Below are 25590 nucleotides of genomic sequence, written 5' to 3'. Positions count from 1 at the left end.
GCATAAAATTCGCGTATTGCACCTTTCTTTTTGTTCAAAATGCGTTTTGTTCCTTTTTTGGCTACGCGTTCAAAATGCGTTTTGTTCCCTTTTTGACTACGTGTTCAAAACTCATTTTGTAGTATTTGACTATCTTGCATTCTCCCACTTGAAGATTTAATTGAGAATCAAATAAGTCTTCACACCATCCTTTCTACCCAATTACTGCAATGTTACGTTTTTGCTAGGCCAACAGAAGATCGTCACCATATAAACTTGTTACTGTTGATCGACTTCGTAAACATATCTGCTAGGTTGTCATTAGTGTAAATTTTCTGAATATCCAAACTGCCTTCTTCCACCTTTTCACGAACAAAGTGATACTGAACTCGTATGTGCTTTGTCATTGAATGAAATGCCAGATTCTTTGCAAGATGCAAAGGGCTCTGATTGTCACAAAACAGAGCAACCTTCTCTTGTTTGTGCCTGAGCCCCTCCAGTAACATCTGCATCCATATTGCCTCTTTTCTAGCTTGTGTAGCTGCTACATATTTTGCTTTCATCATAGATGTAACCACGATAGATTGCAGTTTTGAAACCCAGCTTACAACTCCTCCTGCAAGAGTAAACACATAACATGTGGTGGACTTGCTTTTATCAAGATCACATGCATAATATGAATCAACATAACCTTTAATAATAAAGTCTAATTCTCTATAATATATTGCAATATCTGAGGTACCCTTGACATATCTCGGGATTCTCTTAACAGTATTCCAATGCTCTCTACCAGGATTAGCCAAGTATCGACTAACCACTCCCACTGCTTGTGCAATGTCAAGTCTTGTACATACTTTTGCAAATATTAAACTTCCTATTGCTGATGCATACAGTACTCAAGACATCTCCATCCTCTCTGCTTCATTTTTAGGACTCATTTTTAGGACTCATTCTTGAGGATAACTTCAAATTAATAGGAAGTAGGGTAGCAATTGACTTACAGTCTTGCATCTTGAAGGATCACAAGATTTTCTTCAAGTAGTTCTTTTGAGAAAGACAAATCTTTCTATTATTTCTGTCTCGGTGAATTTGCATCCCTAGAATCTTGTTTACTGGTCCCAAGTCCTTCATTTCAAACTCTCTAGCCAACTGTGCCTTTAAATTTGTGAGAAGATCTTTGTTGGGGCTTGCTACCAACATGTCATCAACATACAACAACAAAATAACAAAATCGTCATCACCAAATCTCTTGTAATAAACATAAGGATCTGAACTATATTTGTTGTATCCAAGGCTTATAATGAAGGAATCAAATCTCTTATACTAACACCTCAGTGCCTGTTTGAGACCGTATAGAGATTTGTTCAACCTGCAAATCAAGTTCTCTTTTACTTGTTCTTCAGAACCTTCTGATTGGAGCATGTAAATTTCTTCTTCAAGCTCTCCATGAAGAAATGAAGTTTTAACATCTAACTGCTCCATGTACCAGTCAAATGTAGCACACATTACTAGGACCACTCGAATTGTTGTGAGTCGAACCACCAGAGAAAATATCTCATTAAAGTCTATACCTTCTTTCTAAGAAAATTCTTTCACCACCAATCTTGCACTATACTTCTCCAATCATTACCATTGCGTTTGATCTTGTAGACCCATTTATTTTCAATGGCCTTACTTCCTTATGGAAATTGAACAAGATCCTTTGTTTTCTTGATCCTTAAGAACTTCGCGAGCTAAGGCAGGCAAAGTAATAATAATCCCAACATTTTTACCAAGCCAGAGTTTACAAATGGGGCCATAATTTTGGGACAGAGATGCAAAGTAGGTGTGGAGTTCAGGATCAAGAGAGAGGAGATTACTTATCAAAGGCAAAGCTTTAGGCCCTGGTGGCAGTCCCTTGTTTGAGTTACTGTTGATAAACCTTAGTAGAGCTAAAATACCAAGAAAATAGGAGAAAAATACCCCCTTTTGCTCAATAATGAGTTCTTGCAGTGGCCATATTGGCAAAGAATCAAATAGGAATTTTAGAGACATTATTTAGGAGTCTAACTAGGAAATGGAAAATGGCAGAAGCAACGTAGTGGAAATTGAGATGAAGACAAAAAGTATGTCGGCAGACACCTCATACTGTTGATTCAATCAGTCAATGGAAATCAATATTTAACATGTATATAAGCCCACTTTTCTTTGGAGAAACAAAAACTAAAGTTTCTCATAGTCATTGAATATTGGATTTGGGGGTTATGCGGAGGGTAGGGCTGTACAGGGCAAATCGATAAACCGCATCAAACCGACAAATCGAATCAAATCGGAAAAAAACCCGACTAGTGGTTTGGTTTGACTTGGTTTGGTGTTTGGAAAAAAACCCGACCATTATAGGGTTGGTTTGGTTTTAACTAAAAAAAGTCAAACCGAACCCAAACCAACCCGATTATAGATATACTACTTTTAAATTATGTTATACATAAAAATATTTATTAAAATGTAATTTATAAATATTTTTTAATTTTTTTCATAATCTTTGTTTTCTTTCTTACATTTAGATTTGGATTTGAGAAGCTCATCTAAATAATATACAAAAAAAGCTCATCTTATAAAGTTATTTTATAAAGTTAAAACTTCAAACAATGTTCTGCCTCCATCTTATATGTTGATATTTTGTACTAGAACTCTTTTTAAGAAGTACTGCTCTGTGCTTTTTATTATATACTATGAAAAACCCGAGAAATCCAAAAAAAACCAAAAAACCGAAAAACCCGAAAAAACCCGAGAAAAATTGATATCGAAAAACCCGACTTTTATTGATTTGGTTTGGTTTATAGATTTAATAACCTGACACAAATGGTTTGGTTTGATTTGTAAAAAATCCGAACCAACCCGGTCCATGTACACCCCTAGCGGAGGGGTAGGGGTAGATCGAAAAAGTAGTGGAGAGAGGTGATTAGACAAGATATGGCGTTACTCCATATCATCGAGGACATGACCTTAGATAGAAAGAAGCGGAGATCGCGGATTAGGGTAAAAGGCTAGTAGGTATAGAATAGTGTCTGACCGTGCGCCTGTTTAGGGTGGTCATAGGTCTAGGTGTGCTTTTATAGTTGTGTTGTTATTGTCTTTGATTATCACATCACTTTGCTATCATTATTGTTCTTGTCCTGTAAATTTTGCATCGCTTTTCGTTTTATGTGCCATTATGCTGTATATATTGTTTTTTTCTTATACTTGGGACTTTGACTTTTGAGCCGAGGGTCTTTCGAAAATAGCCTCTCCATCTCCATGAGGTAGTGGTATGATCTGCGTATATCCTATCCTCCCCAGACCCACTTATGAGATTTCACCGAGTATGTTGTATTGGATATATTGGAGTAGCTTGTTTTTCAAGTTAATTTAGAGAATTGATTCTTTTCACCTGCTCTTACCTGAAGTCCCAATTTAAATGTGGTTAAGATAGTAAGAGATTCAACACTTCGTTGCACGGAATGAAGCTAAAAATTTTCTAATATTGTTTTACATTCCTTTATGTATATCTTTTGATTTAGAGTTTTTTCTTTTTGTAATTTTGCACCTCAACTAACTCTTCCACTTATAATGAGTGCAGTTCAGATTGTGTTATCTGTTGCTAAGAATCATTATAAATATTTTATTTATTCAAACTGACTATTTAGTTTTGCATTTAAATCTACACTATTTTTCACTGTTACCTTTCTGATTACTCCCAAACTATTCTTCTAGAAAATGTAAATAAATTAAGAACCTCATCAAATAAAAGGTAAATATGGGGAAAAGTCTCACAATTTTCCAAAACTTTGAACAATTCACTTAATTTGAACTATTAAAAAAATCCCAACAAGCAGCTTCGCTCTATTTGGTTCGAACCAACCTATGGGCGATCTACATCGTTGCCCCGTACAAAGGCCTCAAACGAATCCATTTGGATGCTCGTCGGATAACTGTTATTATCAAACTTCATATCAATGGGAAGGTGATCATCCCAGTTACCTCATAAATCCATTATGTAAGCTTGTAACATATCATCAAGCATTTAAATGGTCCTTTCCGTTTACCCGTCTATTGGTGGGTGAAAAAACGTGCTAAGATTAACATTGTGCCCAAACCTTTGGAATGACTGCTAGAAGTGATGTCAACCATCTCTTCCTTTATAGGAAAACCAAAACAAGTTACGAAGGGCATTCTTTGTTATTTTAAGTGCTCCAATAAAGTAATACATGTACTATTATTTCAAATTCGATTCAGAATTCAATATTTAAGTAGTCATGGTAACTAGCCATTTCACATGGAACAGTGGAACTTGACAGGATAGAGCAACATCTTTTATCTTATTCATAGAGTGTTGGATTGGATAATCTTGGAGTAGGTATAGCCACCAGAGGCATTTTCTTCTTCAGAACAATCCCAAACTTCTCTGTAAGGTCTAATGTCTCTCCTTGGGGCAATTTGCAGTCGAAAGAATGAATGAGCGAAGCCAGTACCACAAGATTTATGTTATAATTCAGGTTTTGATGCATCACAAACCATGGAACCTGATTGGCGGACCTGGTCCCATGATCGATGTATGTCACAGATCAAATGGGAACCAATTGTAAAAGCTGCCACCACCTGTTGTGGTTGGTGGGAAAATCAGAGGATACTACAAACCATGAGACCTGATCGGCGGACCTGATTCCACGATTGATGTGTGTCACAGACCAAATGGGAACCAGCTGTAAAAGTTGTCACCACCTGCTGTGGTTGGTGGGCAAATCAGAGGAGACTACAAATCATGGGACCTGATCGGCGAACCTGATCCCATGAACGATGTGTGTCACAGCCCAAATGGGAACCAACTGTAAAAGTTGCCACCACCTGCTGTGGTTGGTGGACAGCAGGCGTCCACCCAATCAGAGGAGATTAGGTTGTTTCGTCCATACATCAAATACTAGCCTTAGGACATAAAACAACTTAGTTCTACCCATCATATCTTCAAGGAAAAAGGCAAAAGATGTGTGTGCTCAAAAGAAAGAACAACTTCCTCAAGGCAGCAAGGGACCTGATCGAGCTAAAATTGAAGAATAGTTTTTAGGTTGTTGCTTTATTGTAATGTTGAGTCTTGCGTGCTAAATATTATAAAATCAATTCCTATCATATAAAGGAATATTGATTATTTCTCTCTTTGTATTGTGTCATTTTGACTTCATTGCTAGAGTTAGCTTTGAAGTGGTTAGAAAAGTCTACATTAACCTAGGGGTGGTTGTGTAGTGGAAAATAGATTTATTGCTTAGTTTACGAGTCATTGCTAGAGGTAGCCTTGATCCGAGTGTTCAAAGTTTACATCAACTAGAGTTAGTTGGGGTAGTAGGCAATAGTTATACTGCTTAGGCTCAAAGTCTTGTAATAGAGGTATTGCAAACCAAGGGGTGGAGAGGGTTGGTGTCTAGTTACAATAGGTTGTAATAGACTACTTTGCTCTTGCATCTTTAGTGAAGTTGGTTGCTAAACCCTGTGGGACAGGTCGTGTTTTTCCTTGCTTGAGCAAGGAGGTTTTCCACGTAAAATCGTGTGCAATATCTTTACTTCTAAGTCTGTCTTAATATTTATAATTTTGTCAAGGGACCAGGTTCATTGACACTGTGGTGGACTCGTATAAAGCTAACAATTTATTTTTTATATTCCGTGTCAAGTCAAAATCAAATAAATAAATTAAAACGGAGGGAGTATAAATTTACAATCCTTCTATCTAATTCATTTGATTTCGATCCTTTTAACATATAAAAGAAAAGATCTGTCATGCATCATGATCAGTGTGAGCTAATTATTCATCCATATAGATAAGGTATGAATGTTTGAAAACAAATGCAATCTTGGCTACTCGATAACAATTCATTTATGACTATAATTCATCCATATAGATAAGGTATTTCTTTTTGCTTCATTTGGGAAAAAACACGTTTAGAAGGAAACAACCAATATCACATCTAATAAAAGTGACTTTTACTATAGTAGAGTAGAACGCACATAATGATAAAACATATCATGAATAAGGCTCTGAGTTCAGTCATAGTCAGAGGCATTTTGGCATCTGCTTCATCTTTCAACTTCAGCAAAACTTGCAAAAAGTCCTTGCTTTCTTGGCCAACACCATTTCTATCCAATTTTTGTCTTTGATCAATCATGCTCTCAAATATCTTATCAAATCTCTTTACCAACACTTTCATCTTCTTTGTGACACCCTGCAAATTGAACCAGGCCAAGCCCAGGTAAAAATCGGAAACATTTGGAGTACCTAACAGCTCAGTCATCTCAGTCACAACATGCCTAAACTCCGCCCCAAGATTAGCTCTTTCCTCACCCTTCACTGTGCCACCCCATAACCTGCTTGTAATCACATTAAGCACAGTCAAGAACATCTGTTCACTAACATTCACTTGGCAAACCCTTCTGACTATAGAAGTAATTGATCGATTGTCTAAGCTCCCTTCGCCTTAGTGCATAAACAGAATCTAAAGTAGAACTACTAAGCATATCGCGAACACAAAATCTTCCTCAACATGCGCCATTAGGGTCCATAAGGAGTCCAAACTATGTCTTTGCCACCATATGAAAATTCTCTTCCAGCAGCAGGCACATCTCTGTTAGAAAAAATGGTATCTTGATCCTTAAGCACCTCACGAGCTAAGGAAGGAGACGTAATAATAATCCCAATTTTCTTACCAAGCCAGAGTCTATAAATGGGACCATAAGTTTTGTAAAGAGATGCGAAATAGGTGTGGAGTTCAGGATCAAGAGAATGGAGATCACCTGTTGGTGAATTGTGCATTTTAGTATTAGAAATTAAATTATTAAGTTCATGATAATTAGTAAGCATAAAGTGGAGAAAGTGGATGATTAATGAGTTAGTGGTTATAGGAGTTCCAAGGGAGATTAGCGGACACATTCCACAACTAACACAAATGAGTAATTAGCACAATGCAGAAGCATACTTTGCAATTCAAAATGATGCACTTTACTATATTATTTAATATTAAAATGATTAAAACCCAACATTACCTATCAAGGGCAAAGCTTTATGATCTGGTGGCAATGGAGGCAGTCCCTTCTTTGAGTTACTGATGAAAAAACAAAGGAACCATAGTACAGCTAAAATACCAAGAAAATAGGAGAAAAATACACCATTTTGCTCCATATTGGGTTCTTGCAGGAGCCATGGGGAAGCATCAAACAGAGGTTTGAAGGATTTGAGAGACATTATTTGAGCCTAAGAGGGAAATGATATGGCAGAAGCAATAAGGTGGGAAGCTCGAAGCTTTTGCACCACTTAAAAGAGAATTGAATTTCCTGAAGGCACCACTTAAAGTTTCGAGCAACGTAGGATAAGACAAAAGCGCTTGAAGGCAAATGCAATCTTGTCTACTCAAAAACAATGCATTAGTGACCATAATTGGTTTGAACTATGAACTGGGGAAAAAGAAAGGTTGTTTGCTCACACATATAGAACACCTTACAAGTTATAAGGGACCAACCAATATTAAATCAAAAGAAAGTAACTTGTCCTTTATAGTAGAAAATGCACATATATGACATAACATACCATAAGAGGCAATTTTGCCAAGAAAAACTCAATATGCTTTAACACCATATATAAAAAAGAAGTAAAATTTCCAGAAGAATAAAAATATGTTGGATGAGACAAAAAGTGACTCTTGAAAGTCTGCAGAACCACAATATGAATATGAACATACCCCCACAACCCTACTGCCTCTTCAAACATCAAAGCAAAAACAACAATAAAATAGCTATTGGTTCCAATTTGTTTTTCAAATACCGGATGCCAGTCAGGTAGGCGAGAGGCTCACTCTGATCTGGTGGACTTTGAGATCTCACATCCCCTTTGAACAATCCAATTTTCCCTAATTCCTAAAGCTACCATAAGAACATATATAGTCAACTAATTAAATTATCCACTAAAGTCAGTTATGTTTATTTTGTATTCACCCTTTTTTCAAGCAAATATTGTCAAGAGAACAAGGAAAACACCCTTTCTATATTTATTCTTGAAGTGTACAAACTGTAGAGAAAACTTTGAATCAATTTCATGGAGCACATTTCCATAGTTCATCATATAAAAGAGAGAATCATCATGCATAACACGACTCTCTACAGACACATTTTAATCTTACTCATACAGTGTTGGATTGGATAATCTTGGAGTAGGTATAGCCACCAGAGGTATTTTCTTCTTCAGAACAATCCCAAACTTCTCTGTAAGGTCTAATGTCTCTCCTTCAGGCAACTTCCAGTAAAAAGAATGAACGAGTGAAGCCAGTGAATACATGAACATCCTCTCTGCCATGGCTATTCCCGCACAGATTCTTCTTCCAGAACCAAAGGGAAAATAATTGAAATCATTTCCACTATAATCCCATTTATTCTCCAAAAATCTCTCTGGATGAAATTCAGTTGGATTTTTCCAGATAGAAGGATTTCTCTGTATAGCCCATACGTTTACGAAAACACGAGATCCTTTAGGAACAGTGTATCCTCCAACAATGCCTGTCTTACTAGGACAATGAGGAACTAAGAGTGGAAGTGCTGGATGTAGACGCAAGATTTCTTTCATAACTGCATACAAATATGGTAACTGTTGAATATGGGACTCTTCCACTATATTATCTTTTCCCACAACTGTATCTAGTTCTTGTTGTAATTTCCTCAGGACGTCTGGTTTGTTCATAATTTCAGCCATGGCAAACTCAACCGTGTTGGAGGTTGTGTCGGTTCCACCAACAACCATATCCTGTTCACAATTTTTGTAAAGTTACTATCATGTATAACAAATTTCATACTACTTGTACAGCTATATATTGGAGTTCAGTGCCAGGTTCACAGTTAAGTATTTACATATTATCTGATGCTAAATCTGCTACAATAATTCTTCAATAAATTTACAATCCTATCTGTTACTTTTATTAACACGAGATCCTCTTATTATCACTAATATTGATATAATCCATTTTTTCATCCATAATAGGTAAGGATAGACTGTTTGAATGCAAATGCAAATGCAAACTTGGGAACCAGCACTACATCGATTGAAAGCGAATTTTTTCCTGTAGTAGAAGAATGCAACCAACAGTTAATTTATTTCTCATATGACACAATAGTTCTTCAATAATTTGATGATCCTTTTACTATAACCAAAAAGAAAATAGAGGTTCGTCACAATGGTCAGTTTAAGCCAATTATCCATCCATATTAATTAGGTATGAACTGTTAAAAGGCAAATGAAATCTTGGTTACTTTTGGTTCATTTGGAAAAACATATTTATAACCAACATCATATCTAATGAAAGTGATTTTTCCTATAGGCGTAGCATGCACAATGAGAAAACAAACCATGAGTAAGGCTTTGAGTTCAGGCATGGTCAAAGGCATTTTGGCAGCTTCATCATCTTTCAGTTTCAGCAAAACTTGCAAAAAATCCTTGCTTTGTTGGCCAACACCAGTTTCCATCCCACCATTTCTATCAATATCCTGTCTTTTATCAATCATGCTCTCAAATATCCTATCAAATCTCTTTGCCAACACTTTCATCTTCTTTGTTACACCCTGCAAATCGAACCTGGCCAAGCCCGGATAAAAATCAGAAAGATTTGGAGTACCTAACAGCTCAGTCATCTTAGTGACAACATGCCTAAACTCTGCCCCAAGACTAGCTCTTTCCTCACCCTTCACTGTGCCACCCCATAACATGCTTGTAATCACATTAAGTACATTCAAAAACATCTGTTCACCTATATTCACAGGCAATCCCACCTGACTATAGAAGTAATTGATCGTTTGTCTAAGCTCCCGTCGCCTTAATGCATAAACAGAATCTAAAGTGGAACCATTAAGCATTTCTTGAACACAAACTTTCCTCAACATCCGCCATTTCGGTCCATAAGGAGTCCAAACTATGTCAGTACCACCATATGTAGCTTCTCTACCAGCAACAGGCACATCTCTGTTAGCAAAAACGGTATCTTGTTCCTTAAGAACCTCGCGAGCTAAGGCAGGCGAAGTAATAATAATTCCAATTTTTTTACCAAGCCAGAGTCTACAAATGGGGCCATAAGTCTGGGAAAGAGATGCAAAATAGGTGTGAAGTTCAGGATCAAGAGAATGGAGATTACCTAGCAAAGGCAAAGCTTTAGGCCCTGGTGGCAATGGAGGTTGTCCCTTTTTTGACTTAATGAAAAGCCAGAAAAACCATAGTAAAGCTACAATACCAAGAACATAGGAGAAAAATACACCATTTTGCTCAATATTTGATTCCTTCCAGGAACATGAGAAAGAATCAAACAGAGGTTTGAAGAATTTGAGAGACATTATTTGAGCCAAAGAGAGAAATGGAAATTGGCAGGACCAATGTGGTGGAAAATGGAATTTTAATAAAGGAATGAGAGGTCTTGGATAAAGACAAAAAGTATTCGGCAGATACATGATTTGTTCAAAATTAGTATTTGTTAATGAGCAAGTGTACGGGATGTCCATTTCATGGACCAACTAAGCAAATTGGCAAGTTGCTCAAGTTGTCCTCCTCTCCTATTGGATGTGTAAAAAAATTAAAAGAACATTGATACGTTTTCTTTCATCTTCGTCTCCTTTTTCTTATAACAGTATTTGAATAAATTTTTTGTTTACTTTATATGGAAAGATACAAAACTTAACATTTAGATATTGTATCTTTGGGATTTAAATAAATGAAGAAGTCAATGACCTTTGTTGGGTATTGCAAATGACTCTTCAGATATTGATACCTTCCAGCTAGAATTGGTGCTTCTCCCTGTCCACAAGACAGATAAGGAAATAGTATTAAATTAGGTATATATTGTCTTCATGCAAGCAGAAATATGCTCTTTCAGATCCTTTTTGTTTACTTTCTTTTAGGAAATTTCATACACCTTGCTCTAGGTTTTGCTTTGTACTACTAATTTCGCTTGTGTTTAAGTATTATGCTTATCTTCTTTGTTCGATTTCTCTATAATAATTCTTGTTAACCTATTATACCATAAAAAGAGAGAAAAATACACTTGACTAATTTGTTATTTCTAACACACTATTCTGTTTGATTAGTTCTATAAACATCTTTCTAAACAAAAGTGGGGAGGGAGTTTGATTTTTAAACCAAATTTGGGGGGTTTAAATCATTCTCACTTCCATTTGTTTTCTCATGGTTGAAGACATCTTCCTCACACCGCGAAGAGGTCCTGAAGGCTTGACTGGTTTCCAGATTCCATTTTTTACTCTCCCATGCCATGTTATCCACCGTACACTTCCACAAATAGTTCTATACTTGTATTTTTCATGCCCTTGTTATTTCACCACTTCAATGTAGATTCATTTACATCTACGGGATATTTTAATCACATCATTTGTAGTTAACACCAAAAACTTGCAGATATTTAGAAACATATGCCCTTGAATGTTGGAATGTGGTCGTTCTTGAGTCTAAAAGGATCTTACACCTTCTTGCCCACTCTCTTTACCTTCTTATAACTTGAAATTTGATACACTCCCATATTTCGACAGAATCTCCTTAGTAAATGAGAGTGCCAAATTTTCTACATGTTGATAACACAGCTAACACTATCTGGGAAAAACACATCATCTTATATAGCATCAAAATTGCTTTTGCCAATTTTGCTGAATGGATGTCTCTCAGATTTGTGCAACAAATAGTAAGGATGTTGAATATCATCTATGCCAAGCTGTAGCATGCTTGAAGATATGATATAATCATTCCTAAGTATCTCCTATCTTTATGAAAAGCTAAACATGTCTTTAAGAGCCAAAAGTTCTTCCTCCATTGCTTTTTAGCAAAATTCATGCTTGGAAGCTTGTGAGTGAGAAGTTGGAATAGAAATGGTGGATAAAGTAGATCAGAAACCTTACGAATTAGGAGTATGAGATACTCTGGTAGATAGCTGAATAGGCTCAAAAGGAGCAGTCTTTGAAGAGATCTCATATTTTGATTGTGGAGCAGTCTCATGTGGTGGATCAGTTTTGGGATGGGGTAAAGTTGGCCGACGTCGTTCATAAGCAAAATCCAGATTTGAACCGCTTAGAAAAATATGAAAACTCCTCAAAAGTAGGAAGAAGAGGAAAACCAGAAGATGGCTCCACATGAGTAGGAAAGAAATATCGATTCTCCAAGAAAACAATAATTCTAAAATATGAAATTTATTAGAACTTGGACCATAGCGGAAAAAAAAAAACACTTACTGCGAAGAGCTATAACCCATAAAGAACATTTAGTGGACTGAACAGAAAGTTTATTGTGTTGAGAAGAAGAGCTATAACCCATAAAGAACATTTAGTGGACTGAACAGAAAGTTTATTGTGTTGAGAAGGAGGCATATGCACAAAACAAACACAATCAAATGTATGGAAATTATGATAAGCTAGAATTTTGGTGATAAAGACGATAATATGAGACTCAAGATTTAACACTTTAGATGACAGTCTATTAATTAAATAGATAGTGGTAGACAAAGCTTCCACCCAGTATTTAGATAGGGCACAAGACTTGGCCGATAAAGTACGAATGGCATCTTAAAGATGATAATTATTACGCTTAGCAATCCCATTTTGTTGTGGCGTATATGGGCATGAGCGCTGTGATACGATTCCTTTAGCAGCAAGAAATTATTGCAACTAATCAGACATATACTCTTCACTAGAATAAGATCTTAATACTTTGATGCAGGTAGAAAATTGAGTCTCACTATAAGCCAAAAAAATTGAATATGGAAAATGCCTCAGTTTTGGAACAGAGAAAATACATACTTGTAAACCGATTATAATCATCTGTGAATGTCACAAAATACTTGAAATGAGCATGAGAAATAATTGTTGAAATACCGAATGACATCACAACACTTTGCAGCAGGACTATCAAATTAGGAGAAGGAAGAGTTATACTTTTACCTAATATACAAGTAGAACAATCCAAGTAGTTGCTGAAAATTGATTTTTATTGTTCAATAACCCAGATACCATAAATGAGGTAAATATGGATGTCCTAGATGCTTATGCAAAACCTCAGTCTTACTAGTTGTAGAAGTACAAGCAAAAAATAGAATGCGAGGAATGAAAAAGTATATAGGAAACAATCTTCCAACTTTAGGCCACTTCGCAATTATCGTCCCCGACATCTAATCCTACACAAGACAACCATTACGAGAAATAAGTGAGGAGATTTTGCTTTCACATCTTTCTTCACTTCCCATGTTACTTGAAATTAGGGCTATACAGGGCAAATCGATAAATCGCACCAAACCGATAAATCGAACCAAACCGGAAAAAAAAATCGACTACTGGTTTGGTTTGACTTGGTTTGGTGTTTGGAAAAAAAACCCGACCATTATAGAGTTGGTTTGGTTTTAACTAAAAAAAATCAAACCGAATCTAAACTGACCCGATTATAGATATACTACTTTTAAATTATGTTATACATAAAAATATTTATTAAAATATAATTTATAAATATTTTTTTAAAATTTTTCATAATTTTTGTTTTCTTTCTTACATTTAGATTTGGAGTTGAGAAGCCCATCTAAATAATATACAAAAAAAGTCTATCTTATAAAGTTATATTATAAAGTTAAAACTTCAAACAGTGTTCTGCCTCCATCTTATATGTTGATATTTTGTACTAGAACTCTTTTTAAGAAGCACTGCTCTGTGCTTTTTATTAGATACTATGAAAAATTCAAAAAACCCGAAAAAAAACTGAAAAATCCAAAAAAAAACCGAGAAAAATTGATATCGAAAAACCCGACTTTTATTGGTTTGGTTTGGTTTATAGATTTAATAACCTGACACAAATGGTTTGGTTTGATTTGTAAAAAATCCGAACCAACCCGGTCCATATACACCCCTACTTGGAATTATGATTATGCCATAACACCTCACCGAAGGGTATATCTACGAACTCACCTATCAAACCTATCAATGGATGGTAATAAGAACCTCCCACGAAGCTCAACTTTCAATATTGATTATTGCCTGTCCCAATAGAACTTTGGACAATTCTGAATTGTCTTAAGCCTTTCTTTGGAATATTCTTTACCTTTTCTCGGGCTTCATGTACAAGATTGGGCCAATCAGCTTCACTCTACTCGGTTCAACCAACCTATAGGTGATCTACATCGTTGCCCATACAAAGGCCTCAAACGACCATTTGGATGCTCGTCGGATAGCTGTTGTTTTATCGAACTTTATCAACAGAAGGTGATCATCCCAGTTACCTCATAAATCCATTACATAAGCTCATAACATATCATCAAGCATTTGAATGGTCCTTCTGCTTGCCGTCTATCGGCGGGTGGAAAATCGTGCTAAGATTAAAATGTGTGCCCAAACCTTTCTGAAACGACAGCTAGAAGTGAGTGGCGTACTGTGCACCTCAGAAATGATCGCTTCTGGATGCCATCCGGAACACACATACGACCATTTTGAACAAGGAAACTGTCAGCAGAAGAATAGCTTGATTAGGTATTTTTAAATGGGTTGAGAAAATTCTGGAATGAATCTAATCAAATACTGGTGATTCAGGCACACTGAGTTGCAGGTTTCATATTCTTGATGTGTACCAACTGTATAGAAACCACTGAATTAATTAGACATGGATCCCAGTTACTGGGAACACATCTCCATGTACAAAAGACAAGCATAATCACTACAAACACATTTCAATAGTCATATAAAGACACTAGCAAAAGGCAGGAAACAGGATATTGCAAACCTCAATGAGAATAACTACAAGCCTATGTTCTCATCAAACCATACTCGTAGGGATTAGTTACCCACGAATTACAATATAAAGATTTGTTGTGAAGCATATAATAATTAGTGCAGTATTGATATTTGTTATTGTCCATTTGGTTCATTGCATTAAAATAAAGTAAGTGCTCCAATACAGTAATACATGTATTACAACAACAACAACATACCCAATGAGAGTAATACATGTATTATTATTTCAAATTCGATTAAGTATACAATATTTAAGTAGTCATGGAAAAATTAGTCATTTCACATGGAACAGCGGACATTGAGTTGTTCATAAACCATTCCCAGGATAGAGTAGCATCTTTTACTTTACTCATACAGTGTTGGATTGAATAATCTTGGAGTAGGTATAGCCACCAGAGGCATTTTCTTCTTCAGAACAATCCCAAACTTCTCTGTAAGGTCTAATGTCTCTCCTTCGGGCAATTTCCAGTCGAAAGAATGAATGAGTGAAGACAGTGAATACATGAACATCCTCTCTGCCATGGCAATCCCCGCACAGATTCTTCTGCCAGAACCAAATGGGAAATAGTTGAAATCATTTCCACTATAATCCCACTTATTGTCCAAAAATCTCTCTGGATGGAACTCAGTTGGATTTTTCCAGATAGAAGGATCTCGCTGTATAGCCCATACATTTATGAAAACACGACATCCTTCAGGAACAGAGTATCCTCCAACAGTAACTGTCTCACTAGGACAATGTGGCACCAAGAGTGGAAGAGCTGGATGTAAACGCAAGGCTTCTTTCATAACTGCATATAAATATAATAACTGTTGAATATGAGACTCTTCCACTATGTTATCTTTTCCCACCACTGTATCTAGTTCTTGTTGTAATTTCCTCAAGACGTCTGGTTTGTTCATAATTTCAGCCATGGCAAACTCAACTGTGTTGGCGGTAGTGTCAGTTCCACCAACAACCATATCCTGCTCATGGTATTCGTAAAGTTATTATCATGTACAACAATTTTTTATTTGTAGAATGTTATATCGGTGTTCAGTTCAAGGTTCTTAGTTAAGTCATCACATATTTTTGATAGAATTAAAGCTTTACATATTATCTGATGCTAATGACTCTTTCCTTAGTGCAGTCCAATAACAAGTTAGCAACCAACAGTGGAAACAATCAAAATCGTATCTAATGGAAGTAACAGATTTGAATGCAAAGCCGATAAAACATACCATAAGTAAGGCTTTGAGTTCAGTCATAGTCAGAGGCATTTTGGCATCTGCTTCATCTTTCAACTTCAGCAAAACTTGCAAAAAATCCTTGCTTTCTTGGACAACCCCTTTTCTATCCAATTTTTGTCTTTGATCAATCATGCTCTCAAATATCTTATCAAATTTCTTTGCCAACACTTTCATCTTCTTTGTAACACCCTGCAAATCGAACCAGTCCAATCCCGGGTAAAAATCGGAAACATTTGGAGTACCTAACAGCTCAGTCATCTCATTCACAACATGCCTAAACTCTGCCCCAAGATTAGCTCTTTCTTCACCTTTCACTGTGCCACCCCATAACATGCTTGTAATCACATTAAGCACAGTCAAGAACATCTGTTCACCAACATTCACAGGCGATCCCGCCTGATTATACAAGTAATTGATTGTCTGTCTAAGCTCCCTTTTCCTTAGTGCATAAACAGAATCTAAAGTAGAACCACTAAGCATATCACGAACACAAACCTTCCTCAACATACGCCATTTCGGTCCATAAGGAGTCCAAGTTATGTCTTCGCCACCATATGTAGCTTCTCTACCAGCAGCAGGCACATCTCTGTTAGCAAAAATGGTATCTTGATCCTTAAGCACCTCACGAGCTAAAGCAGGAGAAGTAATAATAATCCCAATTTTTTTACCAAGCCATAGTCTATAAATGGGGCCATAATTTTGGGACAGAGATGCAAAATAGGTATGGAGTTCAGGATCAAGAGAATGGAGATTACCTATCAAGGGCAAAGCTTTAGGCCCCGGTGGCAGTCCCTTGTTTGAGTTACTGATGAAAAACCAAAGGAACCATAATAAAGCTAAAATGCCAAGAAAATAGGAGAAAAATACCCCCTTTTGCTCAATATTGAGTTCTTCAAGGGGCCATGAGAAAGAATCAAAAAGGGGTTTGAAGAATTTGAGAGACATTATTTGAGAAAAATGAAAAATGGGAGAAGCAATGTGGTGGAAAGCTTAAGCTTTTGCACCACTTAAAAAGAGAATTGAATTTCCACAAGGAATGAGATATTCCGGTTGGAAAAATGGGTGCCACACAGAGAGTAATAAAGTACGGCTTCGTTCTTAATATCATCGATTTTGGGTTTAAATCTTTTTAGATATGAAATTTCTTTTCTTATAAAGTGTTTTACTTAAATATGAAAATGCAAATTTAAATTTAGTTGCGCTTTAATATAAATATTCAATGCTAAATTAAAAAGGGAAAAAATATTCTGGAAGAAGACAAATGAATTATAAGTTGAAAATTATTTATAAGTTAAAACAAAATAAATAGGTGTAGCCAAACTTATTTTTTTGACTTAAAAGTTGTCTTCAACTTATAAATTGCTTAAAATAAGTCCATTCAAACAAATCAAATTATTTATTGTAGCTTATTTTAAGCACAAAATAATTTTAAGTTGATCAGCCAAATACTTAAAAAAATTAAAAATAACAGCTTATAAGTCAATTCAAATGGACTCTTAAATCTCATTGTCTCTTTCCTATAAACATTTATTGGACGCCCAATATTACATTTTATTTCATATACTTTTTAATATTTATACCAATATTATTTTCAAAGTTTTAAATAAATTAAAATTTTTAACTATACTACAGAAGTGAATTTGAGGAGCTTAGGATCAGTTAGTCATTTGACTGATTTGTCTTCTCCTTTAATTCATTCTATTTATATACTTAATATTTTTTTTTTATTTTTTTTTTTTATCTTAATTTTTTTTATATTATGTTATGTATTTAAAAATTAAGAAAAAATGGTACTATAATATGTTATTTAAAAATTACGTAATTAAGAATATTATATATCACAATAATTAACAATTTAAAATATTTGAAAAACATATTAAAATTTTGATTAACTCTCAAATTTCACATGTGCCACATAAATTGGGACAGAAAGAGTAACATATATTATTTGAAAATTACGTTTTTGATTAACTTTCGAAATTTGAACTGTGCCACATAAATTGGGACAGGGGAATAACATATATTATTTCAAAACTACGCTACGAGTATTATAAATCACAATAATTAATTAACAACTTAAAAATATTTATAAAAAAATATAGTAAATTTGATTAACTCTCAAATTTCACATGTGCCACGTGCGCGAGAGAGCGAGAAACCTATATTATTTGAAAATTACGTTAATTAAGAGTATTATAAATGACAATAATTAACAACTTAAAAAATTTAAAAAGCATATGAAAATTTGGTTGACTCTAAAAGCTTCACACGTGCCACATAAATTGCGACAAAGTGAGTAACATATATTATTTAAAAATTATGTTAGAAGTACTATAATATTTAAAAATCATATAGAAATTTGATTAACTCTCCTAATTCTATTCGTGCCCACATAAAATGATATAAATAAAGGAGAAAACTATACAAAATAAACTCAATTATGAAACTACTTACCCAAATTAGATTCATCCCAAACTATTTACCCTTAATGGATCTATAACCCAAACTATTTACCTTCTTACCCCCACTTTCTCCTTTCTTATCGCGCATGACATCAGCATGACATCAACATCTCTGTTATGAATTAATTCTCTGTGATACCCCATCAGTATATTGATACCATATAAGACTGAGCTAATTCGCTGTGATACTCCATCGGTATATTGATACTCAATCGGTATCATATAAGATTGAACGTTTTTTTAAAGAAATAAAAATATAACGCCCCGCAACTTCTAAGCAAGGATTTGAAACATCCTCCCTATGTGCATAGGCCTGAACCCATTGATTTCTAAGTTGTACATATATGTTAAAGTTTTTCACTAAGTGTAGAAAGTGTATCGAATGTGCTTTAGGATCGTAAGGTACCTCAAACATCAAGTCAAGTTCATAGCTTTTCTATCATCTAAGTCTTTCATGTGAGTTCATTCTATCAGCGAAGTGGACGCCATTCGCGCGACCGCACGGCAAGGTTAGTGTTACTGTTAAGGTTGCACGAAGTGCCGCACGAACTAGGCTTCGGTTGCGCGATCGCACACGTTACTTCAGAATTCTTTTAGTTTTTCTTCTTTTCACATTTTAGGAGAGGCGGCTTTGTTTTTTTGTCACGACCTAAAATGGGTCATAAGTGGCACCACACTTAACTTCTTAGGTGGAAGAACCAACGATGCAAACCCCAACTTATATTAGCTGTTCAACTTATGAAATTCGATAATAATGCGGAAGTTCAAACTTATGAAAGTAAGAAATAATAAAATCACTAAAGTCTATTACATACGTTTTTTCAAAATATGAAAGTCATCACATCAAGGATATCTAATCTCAAAATGTCAAGTGTAAGAGTAGAAACTACCCGAATAGATAAACAGAATAGTCTATGTCCGAAAACTAAGGACATCGTGCCATGACTAAGAGAATCCAACACGAGCTAGGAGGATAGCTCACCCTGCAATCTGATATACTGGAGACTGGCTAAAGCTGAGGGCGAGTCAAAGTCGAAGGTACACTCGTTGCACTTTATAAAATAAAATAAAAATACAAGTAGAGATCAGTACTAGGCAACATGTACTGAGTAGGTATCATCGACCGACTCGAAATAGAAATCAATTTGCATAAAGTAATAGCAGAAAGTCAACCATAACACTTAACAAGTGGCAACCAATAAGATCAATATCAAGCGACAATACAATGAACAATTACATAATCAGTCAACAATATCAAGAGTATACATGAGGACTCAGGCCTCCACACCACGACCTTTTGGAAAATGGGTTATTTAAGATTGGGTAGTATTAAGTTATTTTAATATATTTTCTCTTTAATATTATCGTGTTGGAACGTGACACCTGATCCAATAATATCGTGTCGGTTTGTGTCACCTGATCCTAGTATTAAGTCATTTTTTATTATCACATTCTAATTCATTAACAATATTTCATCAAGCATTTTTTATTCAAGTCATCATTTTTGATAGGACAAGTTCAAGATTATGGATTTTACGGTCTTGGAATTGCAAACCAATCACAACAATATATCAATCATCCAAACCACAATAAATTAAATGCATAGCAAACTTCACAACATTACTCCACGACTATCAATCACTATTAAGAGTATCTCTATAATATAGAATAAACCATAACAAACCTCAATCGAAGGACCGAAGTCAAGCAAGCTAATTCACCAATGCTCTTCCTTTCTTCAATGTCTCAGAACGTTTTCAATCTATCATATAATATTCGTAAGCAACTGAATCCGTAGACCCCCATATTACTATATGTCTAGCTTAGACCTAAAAACTCACTCAATTCTATAATCAATTTCTTAAATCTCAAGCCTAGGATTAAGTCTTAATTAATCGAAAAAACATAATTTTAATGATGTTTATATAATATAATACACATATTATTCGATCATCTGTACTAATATATCAAACTTAGATTATAAGGATCATTGAATCAATTTCCGCATGCAAAAGCAATTTGAAAAAAAACTAACCTAGTTGTCAATGCCATTAAATCATTATCCTATCATCAGCCAATCATTCCCCAAATCATAATCTAATCATTAGTTTCCTATTCACATTAGTTTGCCTTTGAAAAGAAAATTACTTTGCAAATTCTTAACAGTAGTGACTCAGCAATAGAATTTTGAAGACTTAGATTCTATTCCACTAGCTAATCAATGTGATATAATATATATATATATATATATATATATATATATATATATATATATATATATATATATATATCCAATAAATTGAGCTTTGTTAAAGTTGTTACCTGGAGAGCACAACTTTCTCCTCAACATCGTGCAAGTTCGCCGCACAGGTTAGTTTCTTCCTTCTCTCTTTTTTTTCTTTTCTAAAATAATTATGTACTAGAAGTGACAAATCCTACTACTTATTTCTACTATATAGAAATGTCACGATGACCAGTGAAATTTTAGTAATTTTAATTTCATTTAAGGGTAAATAATAATTATATAATTAATGGTCAAAATGAAAATCTAGAAGAATCCATACCTATCATTACTTTTGTTATGGGCCAATAAGGATATTTTTATAATTGTGTTAAAATGAAGAGTTTCTATTGGTGAACTTCTGACAAACAATTATAAATGCTAAGCATGTTTGGACATATTTTAGAAAAAAACACTTCTAAACCAATTTAAAATAAAATGTGTTTGAATAGTTACTCTTTTGTTCCTAAAAATACTTTTAAGGATTACTGCGTAAACATATTTTTAGTATTATGTTACATAATATGACCACTACTAAAGTTCATATTTTGATTATTAAAATATAAAAATGATTTATCAATATTTTTTATTTAATTTAAAAAATGTCAAATTTAAGGACTAAAAGAGAAAACAATGTTTGACTATCAAGAAATTATTAATTCTGATAATGTATTCATCGAACGATTAAAAACTATTAATTTTTCATTTCTATGTAGGATATTTTCTTAATATCAAATATGATAAACTATTTAGCGGAGAAAATTTGAAGAAAAAAAGGTTAATATTCAAATTCTAAGGAATACTAAAATACAAACTAAGGAAAAATGAGGAGTTAAAAATAAAATAGAACAAAAGAAAAGGACTATGTTGAGAAATTTAAAGGAAGGAAAAAAAAAGGAAAAACAATCGAAAAAAGAAGAATAATTATATTGGTTATTTTGTGGGGTAAGATTCAGACTTTTATTTTATGGTATGATATTTAAAGTTTAGTATCAAAAAAATTTATTAATGTAATTTAGAATTTCACATTAAGATAATTGTTATTTTATTTATAAAAATAAAATTTCTTTCATGATTGTTTTTTATTGTTGTGGAATTACAAATCAATTTTTTAATAAGTACTTTCAATATTAAAATCAAAACAAATAGAAGTATTTCTACTTATTGAAGACAATAATAAAATGTATCAAAAAATTTATCGGCAGTAAACCACAAACAAATTATACATGAATTGAAATTTGAAAGGCTTTGAAACGATCTTTACATATTGGTTGATTAAGGATTTATATATTATGAGATTCAAAGTTTGTGGTGCAAATATTACAAAAAGAAGATAACAACATTGTGGAAAATAGATACCACTTGCGAAAATATATGAAGATCGATGAATTTTTTAAAAAATATCAATATTTTTTATACTTCTCGAACATGAAATGTGCTAACTCATAATCTAACGTAATTCTCTATTTCATTGTTGCATAGAATTTATTGAAATTCAGCTTTCCCAAGTTGGTTTGTAAACGACGCATAGATATCGTATCAACATTTGAAACAGATTATGAAGTAAGGGGTCGTTTGGTAGAGTGTATAAAAATAATGCTAAATAGAGTGTATTAGTAATGCTTGCATTAGTAATGCTTGTATTAATTGTAGATAGAATATTTCTTATGCATTGTTTGGTTTAATATATTAAAAATAACATGCATTACATAAAAAAATTTATTTATAAAAATATCCTCAATAATTATGGTGGAAAAGATGTAAAAAGAATTTTTGAGGGGTAATTGGGTCTTTAATCATGTTAATGCATGCATTAAATTTTCTTGCATTGCTAATACCTAGAAATTCATGATATTAGTAATACACACCTTAATACACAATAGAATATGCTTGCATTAGTTATACATAACATGAAAAAGTGTACCAAACAAGGTACTACTAATACACCTAATTAATGCATGCATTAATTTTGCTAATACACTCTACTAAATGACCCCTAATATATTGAACTTTTTCACTAAAAATGTGAAATTATATTTGCCCGTTCTATGGGCCTTAAATTATCTAGTTTTAATAATATGAGGCAAGTAATCTAAGGTATTAAATAAATTATCACTTTAACCCACTAATCAAATTAGTTATTTAAAGTTACCCCTCAATTAAATAATCGTAGTTATCGAATAGTCTAAAATACCCATTAAATATTTACGGAATGAGTTTTTTATAAAATAAAAAATTCTAATACTCAAAATGACCTAATGGGTCGTTACACTTTTTCTCATTCCATAACCCCAATCCACGACTATTAACTTTTCCCAAAAGCCAAAGTCAATCAGTTTTGATTACATCAACCCTCTCAGTTTCAAAATTTCTATGTTCAAGAACTTCAAGAAAACACTAAGGCTAGGGTTCATTTTCCAAGATTCTTCATCAAACTTCTTCACTAAGATATGTAAGGCTTTAATGAGAGCATTCCTTCCGCTCTCATGCCTAAAATATTTTGATTATATGATAAATTATGTCTAAATCTAGGGTTTTACCCAATCTTTTTCAAGCAATGATTTTTATGCAAAGTTAGAGTTTTTATGAAAGATTTCTCACCACTTTACTACTCACTTCATTCTATTAATTACCATCTAACAGCCTTAGCCACTCAATGGTTTCACCCCATTACCACGGGTCCTGATCCAAGTGTCCCACAACATAGGACCATAGCCATTTCATAACCACACCTCATAACTAACCCCGATTTCTAGTGACAACTACTATTATAAAAACTACTGGGAAAACTTCAATGAGAATAATCCTCTATAATGTGACCAAACAACCTCCACCTCGAAACCTATAATATAGGATAAATCATATATCACATACGTCACATCGAAGTTTGACATAGTCCTCCATCTTACCCCCTAGTAAAACTATACGGGCACATCGTTTTATATAACTAACATGCCTCAACTCACGAGTTCCTTTATAAGACACTTTTCCATGGTTCATTTACCACTAACATTATTACTACATGAAAATACAGATATCATCAAGTCCTCTCAAGGTACCATCCATACATAAATACTTGGCCCTCTCAGAGGGCCCAATCTGGTTATATATGTGTTGGAACGTGACACTCGATTTAGGAATGTGTCGGAACGTGACACCCGATCCTAATACGTGTTAAAATGTGACACTCGATTCAAATATATATCGAAAGTGACACCCAATCCAATTAAGCAAACCAATCCCAAGCTATCAACAATAGACCACATTATATCACTCGAATGGGGTCATTACAAAACAAGTCAGCAAGTGATCATTTGTATAAAGTCAAGCATGTTTCCCCTATCCATACACACTTGTGCATATCATAAGTAATCAACAAGTACATGAAACACATACGGAAAATAAATCATCGCCTACACTACCAAATTCTTAAGGTTTATCTCCAGCATATACTTACTTTATATTTCTGCACACATTACTATGCCCTTTACAATTTAACCATCTATACGCAATAATATCATAATCAATAAACTTTCCCAATCATCATAGCGTCTTCTTAACCAGGTAACATTCGAATTAAACACTAATACAACCGAAATTCCTGTCCGTGGCCCATTATCCACAACTTAATTATACAATTTCTCATTAAATCTCCTTCTATACTACATAATGGATATAGATTTACTACTCAGAAAAGCGAAGCCTAGCCTAACTGGGCGTCGAGCAACTGTGGAGGTATAAAGCTATTGAAATCTTTGGTTCCAAATGTCATACGAGAAAGGCAGGACTAAATTCCACCGATTGAAAGCCTTTCAATGTTGAGATTCCTTCCCCTCTTCTTCACAAGTCAGGAGCAGCCTCTTGAAGGATTTTTGCAGTAACCCTCACCTCTAATTTACCCTTGGAAGAAGTGGAGAAAATAAGAAAATTGTGACTTAAGTTCTATCCCACGTTCTTCCTCTTTAGCAGCGCCGCTAAGGCGGAACCATCCCGCTTTGGCGGGATGGTGGAATCTAGTTGAATATATTTTTCTTGCGATTTCTTCTATTCTTAATTAACAACAATTCAGATCATTACACATGTGTCAAGATTATTTATGAAGTTATGAAAGCTATTTTTGAGTATTTACAGGTTATGCATGATTTCAAGTAAGTTATCTCATATTTAAAGTCATATGCATAAAAGTAAAAATATATTTATGAAAGAGATATTTGAGAACTGTCTCACAACACTTATGATTCAAGATATGATTTTTGAGCTTAATCTCACTTATGATTTAAGATATGACATTTGAGCTAAGCCTCACGTATGATTCAGATATATGGACAACTTTTATAATTACGAGCATTAATATTTATGTATGTATTTTGAGAAGACTATTTAGTACTAAGTGGACTTTAGGGATGAAGGTTTTCATTAGCGTTCGTAGACCTTTAGTAGCAATTCCTAAGTCCCATAACTACGTGACACCGTAGGACTTGAGTATACCTCTTTGTCGGACAACTCCATATGTCCCTAAGAGGCACAAACTAGTGAATCCACATAGATATGATATGTTCCTATGCCCTAGTAAGGATAGGGCAGCGTGCCCAACTGAGTTAACTGTTGGACATCATGAGCTTACATGGTGTATGTCGGTTATAAGAAACTTCTCAGTTTATGCATCTTTTTACGACATTCTTAACTTTATATGGTTCATTTAAGTATGCTATTTTATGAATATGGTTATGCAAGCCTACAGAATTAGACTCATCCTTACATATGTTTTAAACGAAGGTTAATTGATAATTATGCATGAACTACGACTGTTTTTCTTCTGATTCTTTTATTATGTCTTATGAT

The 25590-nt window shown here is 34.2% G+C and overlaps 2 protein-coding genes and 1 pseudogene across 2 annotated transcripts; all 3 read right to left on the bottom strand.

The window, feature by feature from the left end:
- Window positions 1–5850: 5850 nt before the first annotated feature.
- On the bottom strand, window positions 5851–7897 carry LOC129889903 (flavonoid 3'-monooxygenase CYP75B137-like; annotated as a pseudogene).
- Window positions 7898–7986: 89 nt separating this feature from the next.
- LOC129889901 (flavonoid 3'-monooxygenase CYP75B137-like) lies at window positions 7987–10460 on the bottom strand. Its single transcript, XM_055965376.1, has 2 exons — window positions 9370–10460; window positions 7987–8770 (listed from the first exon to the last, which is right to left on the bottom strand). Exons 1-2 carry the CDS (start codon window positions 10456–10458, stop codon window positions 8150–8152), a joined length of 1710 nt encoding a protein of 569 aa, XP_055821351.1. The 5' UTR covers window positions 10459–10460; the 3' UTR covers window positions 7987–8149.
- A 3323-nt stretch (window positions 10461–13783) lies between these two features.
- Window positions 13784–17088, bottom strand: LOC129889902 (flavonoid 3'-monooxygenase CYP75B137-like). The gene is made up of 2 exons (XM_055965377.1): window positions 15997–17088; window positions 13784–15741 (listed from the first exon to the last, which is right to left on the bottom strand). The coding sequence occupies exons 1-2, from the start codon at window positions 16948–16950 to the stop codon at window positions 15121–15123; spliced, it is 1575 nt and encodes a 524-aa protein (XP_055821352.1). The 5' UTR covers window positions 16951–17088; the 3' UTR covers window positions 13784–15120.
- Window positions 17089–25590: the final 8502 nt, after the last annotated feature.

This window comes from Solanum dulcamara, chromosome 5 (assembly GCF_947179165.1).
Source record: "Solanum dulcamara chromosome 5, daSolDulc1.2, whole genome shotgun sequence".
In the NCBI taxonomy this organism is placed as follows: Eukaryota; Viridiplantae; Streptophyta; class Magnoliopsida; order Solanales; family Solanaceae; genus Solanum; species Solanum dulcamara.
This window is presented reverse-complemented; position numbering and strand designations above follow the sequence as displayed.

Excerpts from the sequence above, each read along its gene's own strand:
- LOC129889902 (XM_055965377.1), bottom strand. The coding sequence starts at position 16,950 with ATGTCTCTCAAATTCTTCAAACCCCTTTTTGATTCTTTCTCATGGCCC. Across the intron at positions 15,742-15,996 it reads AACTCAAAGCCTTACTTATG|GATATGGTTGTTGGTGGAAC; the intron begins GTATGTTTTATC and ends TACCATGAGCAG.
- LOC129889901 (XM_055965376.1), bottom strand. The coding sequence starts at position 10,458 with ATGTATCTGCCGAATACTTTTTGTCTTTATCCAAGACCTCTCATTCCT. Across the intron at positions 8,771-9,369 it reads AACTCAAAGCCTTACTCATG|GATATGGTTGTTGGTGGAAC; the intron begins GTTTGTTTTCTC and ends AATTGTGAACAG.